The sequence below is a fragment of the Oncorhynchus masou genome, chromosome 11 (genome assembly GCF_036934945.1).
Source record: "Oncorhynchus masou masou isolate Uvic2021 chromosome 11, UVic_Omas_1.1, whole genome shotgun sequence".
Taxonomy (NCBI): Eukaryota; Metazoa; Chordata; class Actinopteri; order Salmoniformes; family Salmonidae; genus Oncorhynchus; species Oncorhynchus masou.
The window spans coordinates 5564441-5581182 of NC_088222.1; the positions used below are offsets into that span (position 1 = coordinate 5564441).

At 44.0% G+C, this 16742-nt stretch overlaps 1 protein-coding gene across 1 annotated transcript; it reads right to left on the minus strand.

The window, feature by feature from the left end:
- Nucleotides 1-4787: 4787 nt before the first annotated feature.
- LOC135548942 (uncharacterized) lies at nt 4788-11219 on the minus strand. Its single transcript, XM_064979037.1, has 3 exons — nt 11167-11219; nt 5811-6657; nt 4788-5567 (listed from the first exon to the last, which is right to left on the minus strand). Exons 1-3 carry the CDS (start codon nt 11217-11219, stop codon nt 4788-4790), a joined length of 1680 nt encoding a protein of 559 aa, XP_064835109.1.
- Between the last annotated feature and the right edge of the window lie 5523 nt (nt 11220-16742).

Below are 16742 nucleotides of genomic sequence, written 5' to 3' on the forward strand. Positions count from 1 at the left end.
TCAGAGTGTAGTGTTGGTGACTGTCAGTGTGTAGTGTTGGTGACTGTCAGTGTGTAGTGTTGGTGACTGTCAGTGTGTAATGTTGGTGACTGTCAGTGTGAATGTTGATGACTGTCAAAGTGTTGGTGACTGTCAGTGTGTAATGTTGGTGACTGTCAGTGTGTGTAATGTTGGTGACTGTCAGGGTGTGTAATGTTGATGACTGTCAGGGTGTGTCGTGTTGGTGACTGTCAGTGTGTGTAATGTTGGTGACTGTCAGAGTGTAGTGTTGGTGACTGTCAGAGTGTAATGTTGGTGACTGTCAGTGTGTGTAATGTTGGTGACTGTCAGTGTGTGTAATGTTGGTGACTGTCAGTGTGGGTAATGTTGGTGACTGTCAGTGTGTAGTTTTGGTGACTGTCAGTGTGTAATGTTGGTGACTGTCAGTGTGTGTAATGTTGGTGACTGTCAGTGTGTGTAATGTTGGTGACTGTCAGAGTGTAGTGTTGGTGACTGTCAGTGTGTAGTGTTGGTGACTGTCAGTGTGTAATGTTGGTGACTGTCAGAGTGTAGTGTTGGTGACTGTCAGTGTGTAATGTTGGTGACTGTCAGTGTGTAATGTTGGTGACTGTCAGTGTGTAATGTTGGTGACTGTCAGTGTGTAATGTTGGTGACTGTCAGTGTGTGTAATGTTGGTGGCTGTCAGTGTGTAATGTTGGTGACTGTCAGTGTGTGTAATGTTGGTGACTGTCAGTGTGTGTAATGTTGGTGACTGTCAGTGTGTGTAATGTTGGTGACTGTCAGAGTACAGTGTTGGTGACTGTCAGTGTTGGTTGACTGTCAGTGTGTAATGTTGGTGGCTGTCAGTGTGTAGTGTTGGTGACTATCAGTGTGTGTAATGTTTGTCAGTGTGTGTAATGTTTGTCAAGTGTTGGTGACTGTCAGTGTGTAGTGTTGGTGACTGTCAGTGTGTAATGACTGTCAGTGTGTAGTGTTGGTGACTATCAGTGTGTGTAATGTTTGTGTGACTGTTGGTGACTGTCAGTGTTATGTTGGTGACTGTCAGAGTGTAGTGTTGGTGACTGTCAGAGTGTAGTGTTGGTGACTGTCAGAGTGTAGTGTTGGTGACTGTCAGTGTGTAGTGTTGGTGACTGTCAGTGTGTAGTGTTGGTGACTGTCAGAGTGTAGTGTTGGTGACTGTCAGAGTGTAATGTTTGTCAATGTGTGTAGTGTTGGTGACTGTCAGAGTGTAGTGTTGGTGACTGTCAGAGTGTAATGTTTGTCAATGTGTGTAGTGTTGGTGACTGTCAGTGTTGGTGACTGTCAGAGTGTAGTGTTGGTGACTGTCAGTGTAGTGTTGATGACTGTCAGAGTGTAGTGTTGGTGACTGTCAGTGTGTAGTGTTGGTGACTGTCAGTGTGTAGTGTTGGTGACTGTCAGTGTGTAGTGTTGGTGACTGTCAGAGTGTAATGTTTGTCAATGTGTGTAGTGTTGGTGACTGTCAGAGTGTAGTGTTGGTGACTGTCAGAGTGTAGTGTTGGTGACTGTCAGAGTGTAGTGTTGATGACTGTCAGAGTGTAGTGTTGATGACTGTCAGAGTGTAGTGTTGGTGACTGTCAGTGTGTAGTGTTGGTGACTGTCAGTGTGTAGTGTTGGTGACTGTCAGAGTGTAGTGTTGGTGACTGTCAGTGTGTAATGTTGGTGACTGTCAGAGTGTAATGATGGTGACTATCAGTGTGTAATATTTGTCAGTGTGTGTAGTGTTGGTGACTGTCAGTGTGTAATGATGGTGACTATCAGTGTGTGTAATGTGTGTCAGTGTGTGTAGTGTTGGTGACTGTCAGTGTGTAATGATGGTGACTATCAGTGTGTGTAATGTGTGTCAGTGTGTGTAGTGTTGGTGACTGTCAGTGTGTAATGATGGTGACTATCAGTGTGTGTAATGTTTGTCAGTGTGTGTAGTGTTGGTGACTGTCAGTGTGTAAGGATGGTGACTATCAGTGTGTGTAATGTTTGTCAGTGTGTGTAGTGTTGGTGACTGTCAGTGTTATGTTGGTGACTGTCAGAGTGTAATGTTTGTCAATGTGTGTAGTGTTGGTGACTGTCAGAGTGTAGTGTTGGTGACTGTCAGAGTGTAGTGTTGGTGACTGTCAGAGTGTAGTGTTGGTGACTGTCAGTGTGTAGTGTTGGTGACTGTCAGTGTGTAGTGTTGGTGACTGTCAGTGTGTAGTGTTGGTGACTGTGTGTAGTGTTGGTGACTGTCAGTGTGTAAGTGACTGTAGTGTAATGATGGTGACTATCAGTGTGTAATATTTGTCAGTGTGTGTAGTGTTGGTGACTGTCAGTGTGTAATGATGGTGACTATCAGTGTGTGTAATGTGTGTCAGTGTGTGTAGTGTTGGTGACTGTCAGTGTGTAATGATGGTGACTATCTGTCAGTGTGTGTAGTGTTGGTGAATGTAAGGATGGTGACTATCAGTGTGTGTAATGTTTGTCAGAGTGTAGTGTTGGTGACTGTCAGTGTGTAATGATGGTGACTATCAGTGTGTGTAATGTTTGTCAGTGTGTGTAGTGTTGGTGACTGTCAGAGTGTAGTGTTTGTGACTGTGTGTAATGATGGTGACTATCAGTGTGTGTAATGTTTGTCAGTGTGTGTAGTGTTGGTGACTGTAGTGTTATGTTGGTGACTGTCAGTGTTATGTTGGTGACTGTGTTAGTGTTGGTGACTGTCAGTGTGTATGTTGGTGACTGTCAGTGTGTAATGTTGGTGACTGTCAGAGTGTTATGTTGGTGACTGTCAGTGTGTGTTGGTGACTGTCAGTGTTGTGTTGTGACTGTCAGAGTGTTATGTTGGTGTGTCAGTGTGTAATGTTGGTGACTATGTTGGTGGCTGTCAGTGTGTAATGTTGTCTGTCAGTGTTTGATGGTGTCAGTGTTTGCTGTCATATTCAGAAAAGCTGGAGTAGCTTATCCTCCCCTGAAAGTCTGTTTCTCCAACCCTAAGGGTGATGCAGATTTATCCGGGGTATATTTATCATGTCTGTGTAGGCAGGAGGAGGGGGCCCTAATTTGGTTAGATCCTGTTCCATTAATTTCACTTACAGCGTCTATGATGACAAGCTTGTGCTATTGATAAATTGACTGTTGAATGAAGACTGTCTCCTAACAGTGGTTGACAAAGCCGGGGCTGAGTGGAGATTTGCCTGGGACATAATTTAGGAGCTAACGGAATTACATTTCACACACAATGCTTCCCTGGTCTGGAAATATCACAACGAAAATCTATTTCTGACCTTAAAGTGATGGTTAAAAGAAATAAATAATTGGCTATAAAGGTTTTGGTTCGTGGGAGGGAGGTGGTCATCAAAGTGATGAGTGAGGTACAATCAACCCTAATGGTAGTTTAAAGCAGGGTTATGTTTGTAATGCCAGACTATGGAATCCAATTGTTTGTTTCTTATGACGGTGACCTGGTTGACCGGCAGCAATGTGAAAGACGTTATTAGTGTTATTATGCATGGCTCACTCACCTCCTTAGCCAGTCAAGACTTGTCAAGTTTCAATTAGAGAATGGTCCCTCCTCTTCCTCCTCTGAGGAGCCTCCATTGGTGTAAAGATACAATTAGAGAATGGTCCTACTCTTCCTCCTCTGAGGAGCCTCCATTGGTGTAAAGATACAACTAGAGAATGGTCCTCCTCTTCCTCCTCTGAGGAGCCTCCATTGGTGTAAAGATACAACTAGAGAATGGTCCTCCTCTTCTCCTCTGAGGAGCCTCCTTTGGTTTAAAGATACAATTAGAGAATGGTCCTCCTCTTCCTCCTCTGAGGAGCCTCCATTGGTGTAAAGATACAACTAGAGAATGGTCCTCCTCTTCCTCCTCTGAGGAGCCTCCATTGGTGTAAAGATACAACTAGAGAATGGTCCTCCTCTTCTCCTCTGAGGAGCCTCCTTTGGTTTAAAGATACAATTAGAGAATGGTCCTCCTCTTCCTCCTCTGAGGAGCCTCCATTGGTGTAAAGATACAACTAGAGAATGGTCCTCCAGAGAATTGTTTCAGAAAAATACTTTCTCTGAGTGCCATGTCCACCTGTCCACCTTGTCACCTGTCCACCTGTCCTCATGTCCACTTGGCCACCTGTCCTCATGTCCACCTGTCCACCTGTCCACCTGTCCACCTGTCCTCATGTCCACCTGTCCACCTGTCCTCATGTTTACCTGTCCTCATGTCCACTTGTCCACCTGTCCACATGTCTACCTGTCCTCATGTCCACCTGTCTACCTGTCATGTGTCCTATCATCTGTTAGTAACTGCTGTCTTTAACTATGCCACTTTGTTTCATACTCATCTCATATGTATATACTGTCCGATACCATCTACTGTATCTTGCCTATGCTGCTCTGTACCATCACTCATTCATATATCCTTATGTACATATTCTTTATCCCCTTACACTGTGTATGAGACAGTAGTTTAGGAATTGTTAGTTAGATTACTTGTTGGTTATTACTGCATTGTCGGAACTAGAAGCACAAGCATTTCGCTGTCCTCACTGCATTAACATCTGCTAACCATATGTATGTGACAAATAAAATTTGATTTGATTTTGATTTGTTATGCACCACCCTCCAGTTCTGACTTCTACAGACAGTTGCTAGCTCACCACTGTGTACTAGTGGGGTCATCTGTAAACTAGTGGGGTGCTGGTGGGGGTAAACGGGGAGTGGGGTGCTGGTGGGGGTAACTAGTGGGGTGCCACTGGGGGAGTGGGGTGCTGGTTAAACTCAGTGTGGTGCTGGTGGCTGTAAACTAGTGGGGTAAACTGAAGGGGTTCTGGTGGGGGTAAACTGGGGGAGTGGGGTAAACTGAAGGGGTTCTGGTGGGGGTAAACTGGAGGATTTGGGTTCTGGTGGGGGTAAACTGGGGGAGTGGGGTTCTGGTGGCTGTAAACTGGGGGAGTGGGGTGCTGGTGGGGTAAACTGTGGGAGTGGGGTTCTGGTGGCTGTAAACTGGGGGAGTGGGGTGCTGGTGGGGTAAACTGTGGGAGTGGGGTAAACTGAAGGGGTTCTGGTGGGGGTAAACTGGGGGAGTGGGGTGCTCTGGGGGTACTGGGGGAGTGGGGTGCTGGTGGGGGTAAACTGGGGAGTGGGGTAAACTGAAGGGGTTCTGGTGGGGGTAAACTAGGATGGTGCTGGTGGGGGTAAACTGGGGGAGTGGGGTGCTGGTGGGGGTTGGGGGAGTGGGGTCCTGAAGGGGTTCTGGTGGGGGTAAACTGTGTGGGGTTCTGGTGGGGTAAACAGTAAACTGGGGGAGTGGGGTTCTGGTGGGGTAAACTGGGGGAGTGGGGTTCTGGTGGGGGTAAACTGGGGGAGTGGGGTGCTGGTGGGGGTAAACTGGGGGATTAAACTGAAGGGGTTCTGGTGGGGGTAAACTGTGGGAGTGGGGTTCTGGTGGGGTAAACTGGGGAGTGGGGTTCTGGTTAAACTGGGGGAGTGGGGTTCTGGTGGGGTAAACTGGGGAGTGGGGTTCTGGTGGGGGTAAACTGGAGGAGTGGGGTTCTGGTGGGGGTAAACTGGGGAGTGGGGTAAACTGAAGGGGTTCTGGTGGGGGTAAACTGGGGGAGTGGGGTTCTGATTTGAGTGGGGTTCTTGTAATTTTGATTTGGTGGGGTAAGCAGTGGGGTTCACTGGGGGAGTGGGGTTCTGGTGGGGGTAAACTCCAGTGGGGTTCTGGTGGGGGTAAACTGGGGAGTGGGGTTCTGGTGGGGGTAAACTGGAGGAGTGGGGTTCTGGTGGGGGTAAACTGGGGAGTGGGGTTCTGGTGGGGGTAAACTGGAGGAGTGGGGTTCTGGTGGGGGTAAACTGGGGGAGTGGGGTAAACTGAAGGGGTTCTGGTGGGGTAAACTGGGGGAGTGGGGTTCTGGTGGGGGTAAACTGGGGGAGTGGGGTTCTGGTGGGGTAAACTGGAGGAGTGGGGTTCTGGTGGGGGTAAACTGGGGGAGTGGGGTTCTGGTGGGGTAAACTGGGGGGGGGTTCTGGTGGGGTGCTGGGGGAGTGGGGTTGTGGGGTAAACTGGGGGAGTGGGGTTCTGGTGTAAACTGGAGGTGTGGGGGTAAACTGGGGGAGTGGGGTAAACTGAAGGGGTTCTGGTGGGGGTAAACTGGGGGGGGGTTCTGGGGTGCTGGGGGGTGGGGGTGGGGTAAACTGGGGGAGTGGGGTTCTGGTGGGGTAAACTGGGGGTGGGGTTCTGGTGGGGGTAAACTGGAGGAGTGGGGTTCTGGTGGGGGTAAACTGGGGGAGTGGGGTTCTGGTGGGGTAAACTGGAGGAGTGGGGTTCTGGTGGGGGTAAACTGGGGGAGTGGGGTTCTGGTGGGGGTAAACTGGAGGAGTGGGGTTCTGGTGGGGGTAAACTGGGGGAGTGGGGTAAACTGAAGGGGTTCTGGTGGGGTGGGGGAGTGGGGTTCTGGTGGGGTAAACTGGGGGAGTGGGGTTCTGGTGGGGGTAAACTGGGGGAGTGGGGTTCTGGTGGGGTAAACTGGAGGAGTGGGGTTCTGGTAGTGGGGTTCTGGTGGGGTAAACTGGGGGAGTGGGGTAAACTGAAGGGGTTCTGGTGGGGGTAAACTGGGGGAGTGGGGTTCTGGTGGGGGTAAACTGGGGGAGTGGGGTTCTGGTGGGGTAAACTGGGGGAGTGGGGTTCTGGTGGGGTAAACTGGGGAGTGGGGTTCTGTTGGGGTAAACTGGTAAACTTGTTTAATTTGTTTATTGTTTTCCCTCTGAATGGCGAACCAGCCTCTATCCTGATGCAGTAATTGGACAGAAAACATGTTGACTTCACGTCAGCTTTATTTCATCAATTTGATGAGAATTTAAATCACCTGCAATCTGCACATCTAATACCCCGTTGAAACACTGATCTCCTCTGGAAACAGAGCTGACAGAAGGATTAGTTCATCCCAAATGGGACCCTATTCCCTGCACTTATTTATTAGTATTTTTTCATTCATTTATTTTACCTTAGTTTCAAAGGGGAAGTAATATATACAAAACCAAGCATATACAGCATGCAATATAGGTAAACATAAATATAGGCAATATACACAGTAAGATACAAAAACACAGTCAATTAAAAACAAACACCTTCATTATAAAAATATTTTGTTGTCTGAATTGTCCTAGGGACACCAAAGCATTCAATTGAAACATCTTTGGGAGATTATTCCCAAGCATAGGGTGTAAGGAAATTAACTAAAGGCCGATTTACCTAACTCTGTCGACACCAAAGTAGTCTCCAAAGTTAACTAGCCCTGTGAAAACTTGTCATTTTAAAATCAGAACAGTGATGTTAGGTCAGTCGGATCCTTATGGGCTTTGTAAACAAAACGAGCCACATGATGTGATCTACATGACTTTAAAGTGGTCCCAGCCAACCTTTTGGTAAAGAATGCAGCGATGAGTCCCCCTGTGATTTAAAAAAACAAAAACGAAGGGCGGAATCCAGGGGTTTAAGAGTTGGAGCACTGCGCTTTGAGAAATATATAATAATAATAATAATAATTAATAATTATTAATATATTATAATAATAATTTATAGTATCACCACATTTAAGAACAGGTAGAAGTGTTGATAAATAGTGTTGGATTCGGGGTTAAACTTGGAACGTTGTTATATTCAGAAGTATACCTAAGATACACGAGCGGGGGGGGGGGGTCATAATGAAGCTTGGAAGGGGCTGAGTGCAAGGAAAACAATCGCATGTGACAGTACTGATAAGGGGAGAAACTGTTGAAGGCTCATGTCACTCAGTTCCCTGCTGAGCAATAAGATGCAATGATTAGAGATGAGGAGGAGACTCCACCCAAAGTAGGGTATGACTACAACTTGGTTGAGCTTCTCTAGTGTCCGTGAGTTATTTACTCAAAGTTAGAACCTAACAATAGTATCACCGGAATCAAGAACACGTAGAATTGTTGATAGATAGTATCACCATAATCAACAACGGGTAGAAAAGTTGACTACACAATCTGCTTCCTGTTGACTAGAGAGGGGCAACATCTGTTTCTATACAAAAAAGAGCCCACTTTCAATCTTTGCTTCTGAACAAACTCATTTGTATGCTTTTATACATTAATTCACTGTCATTACAAATACCTTAGGTATTCAGGGACTTGTTGGATTACAGAACCATCTGATGAGTGAACATGTAATCCGTCTGAGACAATCTTAGGGGCACTTGGAAACAACATGAGTTTAAATCAGTATGGGCTTCCTGTATGGCTGTAAAATCAGACTGTAGCCTTGCCAAAGACAGGTCAGCAGTCGGCGCAATTGAGTACATTGTAGTATCAACTGCATTAAACATTTTAAACAGGTTGAACAATGAAGAGAACAGGTCCCAAAATGGATCCCTGTGGTACACCTTTATGTACTTCAAGAAATTCATACTTAACCCCATCAATCACGACGGCCTGAGTTCTGTCACTAAGACAATCATGAAACCAAGAACAGGCGTCAGAGCTCAGACCTATCGAGGACAACTTGTTCAATAAAATAACACGATCAACGGTATCAAAAGCTTTTGGCAGGTCTAACAAACAAAGCAGCACGTGTCATGTTAGCATCTAAAGCATTTGACAATATCATCAACAAATAATGCGGTTGCTGTGATAGTGCTGTGCCCTTGCCTAAACCCTGATTAATTTACATTAAAAATAGCATGTTCGGATAAAAAGAAAAAGCTAAATTGCTTATTGAGCAAAGTTTGGAGAATCTTGGCTTGACAGGAGATAGGACCATAATGATCAATACTACCACCCCCCCTTATGGAGTGACAGCACATACTTTATATTTCCTGATAACAATATTATATTTAAGATATGAGTCAGCAATGAGTCAGCAATGAGGGGGCGGGCATTTAATATTTACATTTAAGAGCAGACGCTCCCAGAGCGCTTCCAATTGGTCAGCCCCAGTGGAACAGCCACTTTACAATGTGCATCTAAATCATTTTGCTTCCTATCTACAGCAAGTAAGGCATCGAGGACTACCGTTTCCAGTCTGAAACATTCTTCGAAGTCAGCATTTTGCCCACTCTTAGAGATAATATGCCTTAAAGACGCTCTTTCAAAAGATAGCTTCGCTGAAATGTAATGACGATTAAATGCATCATCGATGGTATTTGTTTGGTCTGTATTGGTCTGTATTGGTCTGTATTGGGGCCAGAGTCTGAATTCATTTGTTGTGAGGAAGAAGTAGAACCCTTCAGAGATTTGACAATCTTCCAATTTTTTTTGCTGATTCCTCTTACAAACAGAAAAAGTCGTTACGTAATAATCAGATTTAGCCTTTCTGATTTGTCTTATACGTTGATTCCTCAGTTGCTTAAAAGATTGCCAATCCGAGTCTAAGCCTGTGTTCCTGGCTTTGACCCAGGCAACATTTCTCTCTTATGAACCAGGCATTCGATCTTCCTTCAACTCTCAAGAGTTTTCAAGGGAGCACGACTGTCTACAATAGCATTGAAGACATTTACAAAAACAAAAATAAGCTTAAAGTTTAGTCAGGTTCAGGGATTAGCTGAAATACAATCAAAGGTCACTAATAGAAAGATAGAATAGAAAAAAATAATAGAAAATGAAGCTAGTTCACTAAAGTGTTCAGAGTTCCTGATAGTTCCTGTTAGTTCCTGATAGTTCCGTTAGTTCCTGTTAGTTCCTGATAGTTCCCGTTAGTTCCTGTTAGTCTCACATCTCTGACATATAAACCTGGACAGTGGTCACTAAAATCCAGTGGGGGGGTAACATATTTAGTATTCGTCAAAATGAGATCAATCATTGGTAGATCTTGATGGATCTTTAGGATTAGGCCGTGTAGGCTCAGTTGTCCGCTGAGACAGGTTTAGCTCAGATCAAATATCTTTCAGCGTATCTTGACACTGGCGTCCTCTGAATCAATATAACATTTTCCCGTAATCAGTAGTTCAGATTGACCAAACTTAGATAGTAATTCAGGTAAATTGTTAAGGGGCCCAAGAGGGAGGAGCTGAGTGGGACCAAGGCCCACATTAAGAACCAGACAGTCAAACTGCTTAGAGACAGAGGCAGCACAGCTAGTTAGTATGACTAAGACCCACATTAAGAACCAGACAGTCAAACTGCTTAGAGACAGAGGCAGCACAGCTAGTTAGTATGACCAAGGCCCACATTAAGAACCAGACAGTCAAACTGCTTAGAGACAGAGGCAGCACAGCTAGTTAGTATGACCAAAGCCCACATTAAGAACAAGACAGTCAAACTGCTTAGAGACAGAGGCAGCACAGCTAGTTAGTATGACCACATTAAGAACCAGACAGTCAAACTGCTTAGAGACAGAGGCAGCTAGGGCTACAAAAATATGTATAAATATGGTAACAACCACAACTCTGCAGATTCTGCCTCATCTGTAAACACCTTATCCAGACAGTGACACATCGGAGTCCATCAAATAATTATTCAACAAAATTTCAGAAATTACCAGAATGTCCATGTTGGATTGAGAAACCCGGATTATAATGAAATCAATATTTTAAATCAAATTTATAGCATTTACATGAATCAGTCCAATACTTCAGCTGTGGGTTTTCAGATCAAATGGAGTCTCTAATAAAAGCATACTATGATCAGTAAGTAACATCTTGTAATGAAAATACCATGGGATTGATTTTAATTGATATGCAGTAGATGCAAGATTGTCTGGAACTGAACCGTTGGGCCTATGCCTCGAACGGGGACGTGGGTGGCACACTGCTAGGAGTGGTGGGTGCGGAGTCAGACACAGAGAGCAGAGGATTCATAGAAAACCCAACTTTATTTCGGTAAACGGGTAAGTGGTCAACGCCAACACAACAGGCGAACAAAATATGACCTACCCCCAAACGGGTCCGACCCCCAAACGGGACCGACCCCCAAACGGGGCACCAAAACGGTCCGAGAACATACTACACGCAACCATCCACAGATAAAACAGAAAACAAGCCCCTTCACAAAAACAGGCGGGCGTAACCGGCTTAAATAGCTCCTAAAACAAATCTCAAACAAGGAACAGGTGAAATCAATACAGACATAACTAACAGAAAAGGAAAAAGGGATTGGTGACAGCTAGTAGACCGGTGACGCCGAGCGCCGAGCGCCGTCTGGACAGGAGGAGGAGTTACCTTCGGTGGAAGTCGTGACAGTGGACCTGCGATGTGATGACAATGCTGATCATTTCTGGTTGGGATTATCTGAGCGGGACCTGTGGTGTTGATAAATGTCTCAGCCTTAAAATGTGAGGACAGAGTCCAGGCACCAAGATGGATTGGATGGACCCCGTCCTCTCTGTAGAACATCTTCTGTTTCCAGAAGGTGTCAAAGTAAGTCCAACAGAGCTACAGTAGACTGGTAGACTGAGCTACAGTAGACTGGTAGACTGAGCTACAGTAGACTGGTAGACTGAGCTACAGTAGACTGGTAGACTGAGCTACAGTAGACTGGTAGACTGAGCTACAGTAGACTGGTAGACTGAGCTACAGTAGACTGGTAGCCAGTCGGGTCGTGCCAGCAACCTACTGAATCTTTCACTGCTACGACTCAGGGATGGCACTGGGCCTGAATTAATTGGACGCTTGTTGGAGTCTTTCAGATTTCCAATTAGTTCTCTAAAACCTGGTAAGTACAACTCCTGCAGTGCACAAATTGTTCCTTTGAACGGGGAAGCCTCCATGAGGAGAGAAATAGCATCTCAATCCACGTCTCAGAGAAAACGATTTACAGGCAGAGTAAAAAAAGAAAAAGAAGGACCTATATGGGCCGTTGGTAAATACACCCTATTCCCTATATAGTGCACTACTTCAGACCAGAGCCCTATGGAACCCTATTCCCTATATAGTGCACTACTTCAGACCAGAGGCCTATGGAACCCTATTCCCTATATAGTGCACTACTTCAGACCAGAGCCCTATGGAACCTATTCCCTATTCCCTCAGACCAGATGAACCCTATTCCCTATATAGTGCACTACTAGACCAGAGGCCTATAGAACCCTATTCCCTATATAGTGACCAGAGCCCTATGAAACCCTATTCCCTATATAGTGCACTACTTTAGACCAGAGCCTATAGAACCCTATTCCCTATATAGTGCACTACTTTAGTCCAGAGCCCTATGGAACCCTATTGCACCTTCAGACCATATAGTGCACTACTTTAGACCAGCCTATAGAACCCTATTCCCTATATAGTGCACTACTTCAGAACCCTATTCCCTATATAGTGCACTACTTTAGTCCAGAGTCCTATGGAACCCTATTCCCTATATAGTGCACTACTTCAGACCAGAGCCCTATGAAACCTTATTCCCTATATAGTGCACTACTTTAGACCAGAGGCCTATAGAACCCTATTCCCTATATAGTGCACTACTTCAGACCAGAGTCCTATGGAACCCTATTCCCTATATAGTGCACTACTTCAGACCAGAGTCCTATGGAACCCTATTCCCTATATAGTGCACTACTTTAGACCAGAGGCCTATAGAACCCTATTCCCTGACCAGAGCCCTATGGAACCCTATTCCCTATATAGTGCACTACTTTAGACCAGATATACCCTATTCCCTATATAGATGCACTACTTCAGACCAGAGTCCTATGGAACCCTATTCCCTATATAGTGCACTAGTGACCACTGGAACCCTATTCCCTATATAGTGCACTACCAGACCAGAGCCCTATGGAACCCTATTCCCTATATAGTGCACTACTTCTTTAGACCAGAGCCCTATGGAACCCTATTCCCTATATAGTGCACTACTTTAGAACCCTCCAGAGTCCTATGGAACCCTATTCCCTATATAGTGCACTACTTCAGACCAGTCCTATGGAACCCTATTCCCCCTACTTTAGAAACCTTATTCCCTATATAGTGCACTACTTTAGACCAGAGGCCTATAGTGAACCCTATTCCCTATATAGTGCACTACTTCAGACCAGAGTCCTATGGAACCCTATTCCCTATATAGTGCACTACTTCAGACCAGAGTCCTATGGAACCCTATTCCCTATATAGTGCACTACTTCTGACTATTCCCTATATAGAGACCCCTATGGAACCCTATTCCCTATATAGTGCACTACTTCTGACCAGAGCCCTATGGAACCCTATTCCCTATATAGTGCACTACTTAAGACCAGAGCCCTATGGAACCCTATTCCCTATATAGTGCACTACTTTAGACCAGAGCCCTATGGAACCCTATTCCCTATATAGTGCACTACTTCAGACCAGAGTCCTATGGAACCCTATTCCCTATATAGTGCACTACTTTAGACCAGAGCCCTATGGAACCCTATTCCCTATATATGCACTACTTTAGACCAGAGCCTATGGAACCCTATTCCCTATATAGTGCACTACTTTAGACCAGAGCCCTATGGAACCCTATTCCCTATATAGTGCACTACTTTAGACCAGAGCCCTATGGAACCCTATTCCCTATATAGCACTACTTTAGACCAGAGTCCTATGGAACCCTATTCCCTATATAGTGCACTACTTTAGACCAGAGTCCTATGGAACCCTATTCCCTATATAGTGCACTATAGACCAGAGCCCTATGGAACCCTATTCCCTATATAGTGCACTACTTTATGGAACCCTATTCCCAGAGACCCCTATGGAACCCTATTCCCTATATAGTGCACTACTTTAGTCCAGAGTCCTATGGAACCCTATTCCCTATATAGTGCACTACTTTAGACCAGAGTCCTATGGAACCCTATTCCCTATATAGTACTACTTTAGTGCTATGGAACCCTATTCCCTATATTGCACTAGTCCTATGGAACCCTATTCCCTATATAGTGCACCTCAGATGGAACCCTATTCCCTATTCCCTATAGCTAAAGTAGCACTACTTTAGTCCAGAGTCTATGGAACCCTATTCCCATTGATTATAGTGCACTACTTTAGACCAGAGTCCTATGGAACCCTATTCCCTATATAGTGCACTACTATGTCCAGGATGACCAGGAATACTACCATGACCAGGGAATAGGGAATAGCATTAACGTTGAGTTGGGATGCATCCAGAAGGCTGCTGTGCCTTTAATTTCCCCTCCTTGTCTCCTAACAGGAATTCAGGATAAATTACCATGAGCTAAAATAGCATTCATTCGGAGGGTTGGAGATGATACATGGACGTTCTATTCTCATTGATTGGATTCAGTTCCCTATAGCACACACTAGACTAGGTTAATGTCCTAAATTGCACCCTATTCCCCACACAGTGCACTACTATGTCCTATGGGCTCTGGTCAGAAGTAGTGCGTTATTTAAGGAATAGGTTGCCATTTCGGACGCATTATAACAGGATCTAAAAGCATTAACGTTGAGTGTGTGAATGAAGTCCTGCAGTTGGTGAAGGGCGTAGTTAGCATATTTCAACAGTCACAGATAATAGTTAGCGTATTTAAACAGTCACAGATAATAGTTAGCATATTTAAACAGTCACAGATTATAGTTAGCGTATTTAAACAGTCACAGATAATAGTTAGCGTATTTAAACAGTCACAGATTATAGTTAGCGTATTTCAACAGTCACAGATAATAGTTAGTATATTTCAACAGTCACAGATAATTGTTAGCATATTTCAACAGTCACAGGTAATAGTTAGCGTATTTAAACAGTCATAGATTACAGTTAGCATATTTCAACAGTCACAGATAATAGTTAGCGTATTTAAACAGCCACAGATAATAGTTAGCGTATTTAAACAGTCACAGATTATAGTTAGCGTATTTCAACAGTCACAGATAATAGTTAGCATATTTCAACAGTCACAGATAATTGTTAGCATATTTCAACAATCACAGATAATAGTTAGCGTATTTAAACAGTCATAGATTATAGTTAGCGTATTTCAACAGTCACAGATAATAGTTAGCATATTTCAACAGTCACAGATAATAGTTAGCATATTTCAACAGTCACAGATAATTGTTAGCATATTTCAACAGTCACAGATAATTGTTAGCATATTTCAACAGTCACAGATAATAGTTAGCGTATTTAAACAGTCATAGATTATATTTAGCGTATTTCAACAGTCACAGATAATAGTTAGCATATTTCAATGGTCACAGATGATAGTTAGCATATTTCAACAGTCACAGTGTGAATGAAAGCCATTCTGTCTTTTCTCAAGGGTCATTGTTCTGTAATCATCTGACCTAATTGATATGAAGAAACACATTTGAGGTGTATTGTCATGTTCTGACCATCGTTCGTGTGTGTTTTCCTTGTTTTAGTGTTGGTCAGGACGTGAGCTGGGTGGGCATTCTATGTTGTGTGTCTGTTTTGTCTATTTCTATGTCTGGCCTGATATGGTTCTCAATCAGAGGCAGGTGTTAGTCATTGTCTCTGATTGGGAACCATATTTAGGTAGCCTGGGTTTCACTGTGTGTTTGTGGGTGATTGTTCCTGTCTCTGTGTTTTGCACCAGATAGGGCTGTTTTTGGTTTTCCACGTTTGTTGTTTTGTAGTGTTCATGTTTATCTGTTTTAATTAAACATGAATCTATATAACCACGCCTCGTTTTGGTCCTCCTCTACTTCACCACAGGAAAACCCTTACAAGTATCTTATTACTTTTTGGGGTGAATAAGTAAAGTATACATTTTTTAAGGATATAGAAAATGGATGGTGTTTCAAAGAATGTGTTTAATTTAAAACAGTTTGCTGTTCAGGCCTGTGCATACATGAGTTAATTTAATTCAAAAGGTAATTGTGTGCCTTGTTTAATGTAGAAACATTTTCTAGAAGGTCATTTGCTAATGGTACTATTGAAACTGGTCCAAGACAAAAGACAAGGTGTTCTCCAGGAGCCAGGAGTTTTTGGAGGAGGAGCAGAACGTATGGTTTTGGTCACAGAGTTACAACCTTACTAACATCTTATTTGTAATGTAATGGTTTTCTTCTGGGGAAAGAGAGGCAGACCAAAATGCAGCGTGGTTAGTTTTGTACATCTTTTAATAAAGATAAAAGTACAACAATCTACAAAACGTGAAAAAACCAAACCAGTCCTATCTGGTGCCACAAAGACAGGAACAATCACCCACAAAACATAACACCAAACAGGCTGCCTAAATATGGTTCCCAATCAGAGACAATGACGAACACCTGCCTCTGATTGAGAGCCATATCAGGCCAAACATAGAAATAGACAAACCAGACACACAACATAGAATGCCCACCCAGCTCACGTCCTGACCGACACTAAAACAAGGTAAACACACGAACGATGGTCAGAACGTGACAATATTAAATACATTTATCTCCTAGGAGATAAATGTGACAGTCCAGTCGAAATAGATGAATCCCTGAAAATGTATTTTGTTTTTAAAGAAGTAGTCAACACTAGAAATCAAGTATTTCTCTATTTATAACGCATCAAATTTTCTGCATCAGTTGTGAAGTGAAGGTTGATTTATTTTCAAGCGATGAATAGCAGAGATGATACAGGCTGAGGCTGGTAGAATAACGATCATGTATGAAGACATCACCAGGAGGGGAGGAGTCTGGGTCGGCTGACATGGACCATTCTGATTGATTGGCAGGTTCTTATCTGACAGGGAGGCGGGTCTTGTGTGTGTCTGGGTTGAAGGGGAATAGAGCTGCAGTCATGTCATGCCTTTGGTTGACCTCCTCTTTAACATATCCAGACTGATCCAGACTGATCCTTATCACATCAGACC

Coding starts and splice junctions, on each gene's coding strand:
- LOC135548942 (XM_064979037.1), bottom strand. CDS start 11,219: ATGATCAGCATTGTCATCACATCGCAGGTCCACTGTCACGACTTCCAC. Junction 6,658..11,166: donor TGTCACGACTTCCACCGAAG/GTAACTCCTCCT, acceptor CCACTCCCCCAG/TTTACCCCACCAGAACCCCA. Junction 5,568..5,810: donor ACCAGAACCCCACTCCTCCA/GTTTACCCCCAC, acceptor GAACCCCTTCAG/TTTACCCCACTCCCCAGTTT.